Source organism: Engraulis encrasicolus, chromosome 14, assembly GCF_034702125.1.
Source record: "Engraulis encrasicolus isolate BLACKSEA-1 chromosome 14, IST_EnEncr_1.0, whole genome shotgun sequence".
Classification (NCBI taxonomy): Eukaryota; Metazoa; Chordata; class Actinopteri; order Clupeiformes; family Engraulidae; genus Engraulis; species Engraulis encrasicolus.
Window position 1 is genome coordinate 6709414 of NC_085870.1, and position 10000 is coordinate 6719413.

General features: G+C 46.0%; 1 protein-coding gene across 1 annotated transcript in view; it reads right to left on the reverse strand.

Moving 5' to 3' along the window:
* igsf21a (immunoglobin superfamily, member 21a) overlaps nt 1-10000 on the reverse strand; it is a 334005-nt gene that overhangs the window by 130462 nt on the left and 193543 nt on the right. Inside the window, exon 4 of the mRNA XM_063216317.1 lies at nt 5876-5994. Within this exon, the coding sequence (XP_063072387.1) occupies nt 5876-5994 (119 nt within the window). The remainder of the gene's footprint in view (nt 1-5875; nt 5995-10000) is intronic.

The window sequence follows — 10000 nt, forward strand, 5'->3', positions numbered from 1 at the left end:
ATGTCAAGTGTATGAGCAGCCTGATCTCCAAAATTTCCGTGCTCCTGGACACGGATGTTAAGGACACGAAATCCGTGTCCAGGAGCACGGATTTTGCCAAAATTCTGTGTTCCTGGACACGGAATTGTTTTCCGTGCTCCTGGACACGGAATTATTTTCCGTGATGGGCACACGGAAGTGCTTTCTATAGGCTATTACCACAGCACTGTGTAACTCTATCATTAGAACATACATGCCAAATGCTAATCCTAAACAAAATAATGCTATAGCAATTTAAGTTGTGCCCTGACCAAAAGATTCCCTAAACTTAACCTCTCATTAAAGACATATTTATGAGAAATACCTTTTCCAGTTGGTTGCTAGGCTATCAAATTCATATAATGAGAATTATATTATAAGATTTTGAGAAAAAATATTTGAAATGAGAAAAATCCTGAGAAAACACAAGACTGTGGAAACATAGAGCTGTGGGAGTAGCCTATAGAGAGAGCACTTCTCTGTGTCCATCACGGAAAACAATTCCGTGTCCAGGAGCACGGAAAACAATTCCGTGTCCAGGAGCACGGAATTTTGGCAAAATCCGTGCTCCTGGACACGGATTTTATGCCCTTAACATCCGTGTCTAGGAGCACGGAAATTTTGGAGATCATGTTGGTATGAGCCTTGGAAGTGTGTGAGACTAATTAGTTACGCCAAGTGATTGGATACTCTGCAGAGTGCTCTGCAGAGACACTGACGAAGGCAGCAGCCGAAACGTTTGTCTACACTTCTGCTGCTATGTAAATAATAAAAAATAAAAAAGAAGAGAAGAAGAACCGGAGTGCGATCCACTTTTTCACCTTCCTCTGCAGAGTTCACCAAAGAGTATCCAATCACTCTGCATGATTACGAAGGCTGATACACTTGGAGGGGTGCACACACGATTTTGAGAAATGGAGAAAGATTAGTTGAAATGGGCTACAACAGCGATCCTTCAACAGCGATCTGCTCGTACCTCACATGCGTTCGGAGCATGTAAATAAAGGTCTGCAAGGAAGGGTGAGAAAGGAAACAAGTGAAATGACTGTTGTTTTGTGAATGTGTCTACCAGGGGCCTCCTCGTGACACCCTTGCTAACCGTTTCTAACCTTTGGAAAGAGACAGTTAACGTTTCCCTCTCGTTATTTTGGGGCGAAACGAATAAATATAATAACTAAAGCGCAGAGGATCCTCACCTTGTTCGAAATTTGGCCTTGAGAAAGCCGAGTGATTGAATTTACTTGGCAGGGATTCATTAAAATGATAATTCTTATTTATTAAGCCCTTTAAAAAATTAAAATACTCACCGTGTACATCTTCCTGTTAATTACCTTTTTTCCCTCTCATTTTTCTCCCTTCCTCCTTCATTCTATTTTTTCTTCCTCTAACTGGTGAACTTGGCACACTAATACGTTATGAATAATTCTGTTTCAGCTTGGATGGCAATTAGCCACAATGCTATGGGCCATTCTTCTTTTCCTGAAGTGAGGACTCCAGACACTATAGTCACACTCTTCTCTACTCTTTCACTCTCTCTCTCTCTCTCTCTCTCTCTCTCTCTCTCTCTCTCTCTCTCTCTCTCTCTCTCTCTCTCTCTCTCTCTTTCTCTCGTTTCAGAACAAGACATATCTCGACTCTTCTCCCCACAGTTGACGTGTGTGTGTGTGCGTGTGTGCATGTGTGCGTGTGTGTGTGTGTGTGTGTGTGTGTGTGTGTGTGTGTGTGTGTGTGTGTGTGTGTGTGTGTGTGTGTGTGTGTGTGTGTGTGTGTGTATGTATGCTTGTGCGTGTGTGCATACATGTGTGAGTGTGTGCATACATGTGTGTGTGTGTGTGTGTGTGTGTGTGTGTGTGTGTGTGTGTGTGTGTGTGTGTGTGTGTGTGTGTGTGTGTGTGTGTGTGTGTGTGTGTGTGTGTGTGTGTGTGTTATGCTTGTGCATGTGTGCATACATGCATGTGTGTGTGTTGGTGTGTATGTGTGAGCTTGTGTGTGTGTGTGGTGTCTGTGCTCACACAGGGGGCTGAGCTTCCAGGAGAATCTCCAAACCCATTGATAAATCTCTCCCCATCTTTTGTATGAATGGCAGCAGCTCTCTCTCTCTCTCTCTCTCTCTCTCTCTCTCTCTCTCTCTCTCTCTCTCTCTCTCTCTCTCTCTCTCTCTCTCTCCATATGGGCAGAGGTGCATCTTGCCACCAGGCAAGGCAAGCAGCCGCTTGGGGCCCCCAAGCCCCTAGGTAGTGAATAACAGGCCACATTTTACCACAGTAGTGGCGATTTTGGTTCAAATGCTCATTTTTTTGCATTTTCGCTTGGGGCCCCACCTGACCCTAGAATCGCCTCTGCATATGGGCCCCGGTGCAGTGCCCTGTCAGCAGCACCAGCCCCAGTCTCTCAGCAGCTGCCGCGCTAGCAGTGTGCCTGGGGACGGAGCCATGCGAAACAACGCTGACGGCTATTTACACACTCCAAAATCTTCAGGAGGGGCCTTGGACTCAAAGAAAGTCCTGTCTCACACCTGCCCATCAAGCCAACAGTGTTCACACAGTGCACGCAGATGGCCTCCAAAAAATAGGAACAACGTATGTCAGCGTAGTTGAGATTTATTTTTAAATTTGCACATCTGTATCATCCTACTATACAGTAGTACATCCTTTTTTAACTGGCACACGACACAGCTAAAAGGCTAGGACAGAACTGATGTTATACCGCTGGTTTAGCCAAACGGTAAGTGAGAACGCAGTGCTGTGGCTCATTGCGCTAACATGCAACACTGCCCGTGGGGGAACCCAGGTTCGAATCCGGCCAGGGTCATTTCCCAAGCCTAACCCCAGTCTCTCTCTCCCAACCATTTCCTGTCTTCTCTCTACTGTCCTATTTATAGGCACAAAAAAGCAGAAAAATATAAAAAAAATAAGTTGTAAGAAGTACGAGCCAGCTGCCCACGAGCAGGAAGTTCTTAATCAGCATACAGGAAAGGAGCACTGCTGGCGGCCGTCTGACACTTCAAATGAAAGCAATTGTGGAAGGCGTTCGAGAGAATCTGTCTACTGACCATATCTCTAAGGTCAGACAAAAGGTAGCCGAAACACACAATTTACTTCACTGAGGGGAGGTGAAATTGGGTCTCTCTCTTTCTCTCTCTCTCTCTCTCTGTCTCTGTCTCTGTCTCTGTCTATGTCTCTCTCTCTCTCTCTCTCTCTCTCTCTCTCTCTCTCTCTCTCTCTCTCTCTCTCTCTCTCTCTCTTCTCTCGCTCTCTCTCTACATATTGCCATCACAGTTCTTTTAAGTTCTCCAACTCTGTTACTCTCTGAGATGGTAATCGATTAGCGGCGAGATTGCACAGCCAGAGGCAGAGAGAATCAAGTGAAGAAAGTCTTTTTTTAATGAAGAAAAAAAGAGAAACCACTCCAAGTTGCACTTCAAAAAAACAACACCCCTCCTCCTCTGCATTTGGGGGCAGGAGATGTCTTTTTGTTTTTTGTTTTACTAGTTTCTTGGTATGCAAAGCTTGCATAATAATGGGTGTAAGGACGGGGTGAAAAAAAAGAAAAAGGGAAAGCAGTCTTGAAAAGAACTCCCTGCTACCGCCTTTGCGTCGTGAGCAGAGAAACAGAGCCTATCCTATCCGTGTGCGGCATCCAAGCTGCTCCTCGCTCCGCCAAGCACCTCCTACCCCTTCCCTCCACACCGTCCTCAAATGCGGCATGCGTTATCACAGTCAGGCAGACCCTACCAATGGTACCCCCACTACCACTACCACTGCCACTTTCCCTTTACCCCCTCCTCCCCCCATCCCCATCCCCTTCATAACATGCGAGAAGAGTGTCATCAGCCAAATGGCAGGGAGGCGAGCAAGCGAAAAAGACAGAGCGGGGACGAGGGAGCGTTAAGTGCTGCCATCTTTGTATTTGCAAAAGGCTGCCCAGAGCTGAGTCACCACTCCTCCTCCTCCTCCTCCTCCTCTCTCCTTCAGTGCGGCACAGACAAAGAGAGAGGGAGAAAGGGAGAAGGAGGGGTAGATGGAAGAGAAAAGGGGGACATCATGGGTAGAGGAGAGGAGAGGAGAGTAAAGGAGAGGAGAGGAGAGGAGAGGAGAGGAGAGGAGAGGAGAGGAGAGGAGAGGAGAGGAGAGGAGAGGAGAGGAGAGTAAAGGAGAGGAGGATGAAGAGAAATGAGAGGAGAAAGGAGGAGAGGATAGGAGCTGAGAGAAGAGGAGAAGAGAACTGGAGGAGGGGAGGAGAGGGGAGGAGTTGATGGGAGAGGAGGACACTGGAGAGGAGAGCAGAGAAGGGGTGGAGAGGGGAAAAGAGGAGATAGGATGAGTGAAGAGAAGGGAGAGGAGAGGAGATAAGAGTGGGGAGAATATGTGATGAGATAAGATGAGATGAGAGGAGATGAGAGGAGAGGAGAGGAGAGGAGAGGACAGGAGAGGAGAGGACAGGAGAGGAGAGGACAGGAGAGGAGAGGAGAGAAGTGGAGTGGAGTGGAGTGGAGAGGAGAGGAGAGGAGAAAAAAGGAGAGGAGAGGAGATGAGAGGAGAGGAGAGGAGAGGAGAGGAGATGAGATCGCGATGAGTAATGATAACAGGAGAATCCTGTTCCAAAAAAACAAGACGATGCGTGTGTCTTCAGATCTAATGCACAAATTACAGGGCTCAGTACGCCAGTGAGCAAGTTGGTCTATGGCTGCTTATGATCATCTCATTACACTACCACTCGCCCTGCCACTACTGCTTACTTTTGCTGTCCCTGCCCCTGTCTCTGTGTGTGCGTGCGTGTGTGCGTGTGTGCGTGCGTGCGTGCGTGTGCGCACCAGGGCTTGCCATTAACTTTGTCACCCATGGCCACTGTGGCTGGTGGTTTTCCCGAGTCGCTAGCCATTCCACTAGCCACTGATTTTCTATCGTTTTTTTTTCTCTTTATCATGATTCGTGTACGTCTAACCTCAGAAGATGAGGTGCTAAAGCAAGATGAGTGTATACCTTTCTACATGGAAGTATATCAAGCAAATAGAAACTGAGTTACTGAGCTTTTGCACAGTGGGCAAACAGCAGCATAAAGGCCATGATGAGTATGTTACCAAGGAATAAACTGCCAGCCAAATTGGCTAGTGGCACTGCAAGTACTACTAGCCAAAGCCAAGTTTTACCAGCATTTGTCTGGTTGGCTAGTGCCAGTGTCAAGCCCTTGTGCGCACACTCTAGCGGTATAGAACCACACACATCAATACACTCACATATAAAAGTAAACAGGCACTCTGTAGAGACGGCCATATGAAACCAAGGCTTCAGATATTCATCTCTAAGAACATGTCATCTATTTGTTTCTATTTGCTCTCCAAAACATGCTATGCTGTCACGTAATCCATTTACCCAACAATCAATCCTGGTGAACGGAACTAGAAAGATGGATGTCACAGTACATCCCTGGGAATAGTATTGATCGGAGTGATGATACGATGGGGTTTCCACACCGGTGTCCGCATAATTGAGCACATTTGCTCTATCATTCTCTCTCTCACTCTCATTCTCTCTCTCTCACTCACTCACTCACTCACTCACTCACTCACTCACTCACTCACTCACTCACTCACTCACTCACTCACTCACTCACTCACTCACTCACACACACACACACACACACACACACACACACACACACACACACACACACACACACACACACACACACACACACACACACACACACACACACACACACACACACACACACACACACTTTCAAACAAACCCCACAGGACCAGCAGTGAACAGTAGCAGCAGTACAGTAGTAAGTACAGTACAGTACAGTACAGTGCGATAAAAGAGGACGAGCTGGGTTGCTCAAAGGTACTCACACATGACAGTGAGAAAGACATTCCCTGAAGCCAGCACCACCTTCTCCCTGGTGGCCCTGTCATAGATGCCCACGTGGCATTCGTAAGGCCCATTGTCCGAAATCCGCACTTCTGGAAGTCTATAACAAAAAACAGAGCAAAGAGGAACAGAATGAGTTCATGATATCAATCGCTATCAATATATCACGTGGCATTCGTAAGGCCCGTTGTCTGAGATCCGCACTTCTAGTCTATAACAAAAACAGGAAAAGACAGAGCGAAGAGGAACAGAATGAGGTCATGATATCAATCGCTATCAATATCAACGTGGCATTCGTAAGGCCAGTTGTGTGCGACCCGCTCGTTTGAAAGTTGGCAACAAAAACAGGAAAAGACAAAACGAAGGAGAATGGAAAACATAAATGAAATCAATTGCTATCAATATCTATCAATATCACGTGGCATCCATATGGCCCGTTGTCTGATATCAGCTTTGAAAGTTGGCAACAAAAACAGGAAAAGACAGAACGAAGGAGAACGGAAAACGCAAATGAAATCAATTGCTATCAATCGCTATCAATATCACGTGGCATCCGTAAGGCCTGTTGCACCTCTGGAAGTCTGCAATAGAAACAGGAAGAGAAAGAGTGAAGAAGTTAATGGAGTGACTATCAATAGCAATCGTGTTAATGCTGGATAAAAGGGTATTCTGTGAACAGAATCAAACAAGTTTTATGTCAGTCTTGATGCTATCTACAATCTGTGAAACAGAACAGGAAGGGATAGAAAGAAGGCAGAGACAGAGTAAGCCAATTACATGGCTTTCACCATCGATCACATTAATGCTAACCACATTAAAGTGCATTTTGTGAACAGAATCAAACAAGCCTCACGCGGGTCTTGGTTTTAGAACCAATAGGCCTACTAAAAGGGTAAATTGGAGAAAAGCTATGCCATGAATCCAATATCTGTGATCTTTTGAAAAGTACGAGAAGTAGGAATTACGTAACACTCCTGTTTATGTTACATAACTGATCATTTAACCTTACTGTAACATATGCTCATACATACTTCTGGCATGATACAATAAATCTGTGATTGGGTTTATTCCATTAAATATCTTTCACATTCTTTCAAATCAACCTGCATCTTTTTTAAAAAAAAGTCTTTCCGGAACATATTTTCTGACATTTGGACCCAAATGGAAGAGATGATTCAAGTCCAAGACTGTAGAAAAGTGCAATAGGACAACGATCAAATGAATAGGTATGTTAGATCACTGAAATATGTATGCTCCTCTACATCAGTTCATCCACCAACAATGTCCAAAGTGATGAGTGATGAATGAAGGAAACCATATGCAGTAGTCTGAATCCTCTGCAACACTTTTTTTTAGAGAGAGATAGAGAGAGAGAGGGAGGGAGAGGGAGACAGAGAGAGAGAGAGGGACAGAGAGAGAGAGAGAGAGAGAGAGAGAGAGAGAGAGAGAGAGAGAGAGACGGACAGAGAGAGAGGGAGAGGGAGGGGGAGAGAGAGAGAGAGAGAGAGAGAGAGAGAGAGAGAGAGAGAGGGAGGGATGGAGAGAGAGAGGGAGAAAGAGAGAGAGAGAGGGAGAGAGAGAGAACAGCCTGTCCTTGGCAGTGACAGCATAATTGACGGTGTCACCGAGGACAGCGAGCTGAAACAGACGCTCCTTTCGGTCACTCCGCACAAAAGGTGTCTGAACTAACCATGACACTTCGGCCAATCTATTTTCTCCGAATATATCCAAGCCGATGAGCCAATTTGTGAGGGACCACAGTAGCCATTTTCCCAGCTCTCCTCCACACCACATTAATGCAGGGCAGCACACAAACCACCAGGCCAAGCCAACGCCAGTATTTAGACAGCTCCAAGCCTCCGTGGATGTGCTCCGCGGCAGCTAAAGGTTAGCATCTAATGGGGTCCGGGGCCACTGTTAAATGGCCTGTTGGAACTTCATTTACGGCACTAGCAAGTCTGCCGAGTTTACTTCACACTTTTTTTTTTCTCTCTCCCACAAAACCATGGCAACCGCTGGATCAGAGGGTCATTGGGTTACGTTGCACCACGCTCTGGCCGCAAACGCCCAGCCCAGCCTCGCGTGGCCTAACATCATACAGGCACCATCTGGCATCTACTACTACATGCTTTACTTGGTAAACACCAATGTGTGAAACAGTAAAGACATTTGGAAGCTTCAAACCAAACGATGATTTTGACAACGACTGACAAAAAGACAGACAGGCAGTCATACAGAATGAAACAGACAGGCAGACAGACAGACAGACTGACAGAAACAGACAGTCAGAAAGAGAGTCAAGCAGACAGACTCGTCAGACCCAAGGGTAATTAAAACATCAACTTAAGCTGGGCTTACACTGTGCGACTTTTGCCCCGATTTTGCCCCGATTTGTCACTCGCACGACTTTTTGAGATTCGGGCCGATTTCTTGCTCAATCGCAGGTCAATCGTGAGTCTCGCATCGTGCAGTGTACATGGGGTAAGGACAAGCGATTTCGCCTCATTATCGTGCAATCGCATGGTCGCAAGAAAATCAAAACGGTTTGAAATTCTGGTCGTGGCTCGTGCGTAAATCGCAGAGTTAAAGCATTGCTACGACCCGATTTGACACTTCACATGCACAAATTAATAGGGCCGTGCGATTCGCTGTTGAGCGCGACCTCATCTCCACCTCAGGTGCGCATGTTCCCTCCTCTGCAGACCGGGGAAACATGCCTGTCGCGTCGTACAGTGGAAGCATTTCGGTCGCATCCGACTGTCGGCTTGTGTAGTGTGAGGACGTGAGTCGTGAGCTGTGAACTTTTAAACAGTGAAATTCCATCGTGCAGTGTGAGCAGAAGCTTAAGACCCACGAGTGAAAATATTGCACAGTGTATGCCCGGCTTAAGACAGACAGTTGTACAAACAGGCACAGAGAATAAACAGACAGACAGAGAGACAAACAGACAGCCATACAGACAGACAGACAGACAGACAGACAGAGGGAAATATGGACAGACAGACAGACAGACAGACAGAGTGCGGAATGTTGAGAGAAAAGTCATTGACATTGATTCATACAGTATCATTGGCCTTTGATTGAAAACACGATTTTTATTCAGAGTTTAATAAAAAAAAAAACCAACAACAAAAAACTCTCCCGCTGCCTTTTTTGTGTGGATTTGCATGCTCTAATTCCTCTCCGTAGGTGAGCACCCTAATTAGGAGGGGCCTGTCAGTCACCAGCTCCTAATTTCGCTCGGCGTGATAAACATATTCGGCATTTGCCACCGCCAATCTACAGCGTAAACATTCATCTTGCAAAGGCGCCCGGACACACACACACAGGCACACACAGACACACGCACACACGCACGCACGCACATACACACACACACACAAACAATTGCAAACACACACACACATATACACACACACACACACAAACAAATGCAAAGACCCACACAAGCACACACTAACATGCACACACACACAAATAAATGCACACAAATAAATAAACAACAACATAACGAGCCAGAACAGCAAAACATAAACAAGCAAAAGAAAATATCAAACAGCGTTTACCGGTCTGTGCGGCTGCCAGGCTCCAAGCAACCACAGAGAACAGTCTTCATCCCTAAAGAGTTAATGTCACATGGGGCTTGGTGTGTGTGTGTGTGTGTGTGTGTGTGTGTGTGTGTGTGTGTGTGTGTGTGTGTGTGTGTGTGTGTGTGTGTGTGTGTGTGTGTGTGTGTGTGTGTGTGTGTGTGTGTGTGTCTGTGCGTGTGTGTGTGTTTGCAATTGTTTGTCTGTGTGTGTGTGCGTGTGTGTGTGTGCATGTGGGCGTAACATGTGTGCCCGCACATGTGTTTGTGCCTCCATGTGTGTGTGTAGTGTGTTGAGTTTGTAAAGTGGTGTGTGAAGACTCCATGCGTGTGTGTAGTGATTGAGTTTGCAAGGCGGTGTGTGAAGACTCCACATGTGTGTGTAGTAGGGCTGGGCAGTATACCGTAAAAAAAAAAAACGTGATAACGGTTTTCACCTACACAAGGTTCACTTTTTGATGAGAGAAGGGTTTTTTTTTAAAGATTTATTCAAAAAAAGTAATTAAAATAGAAATGGAGA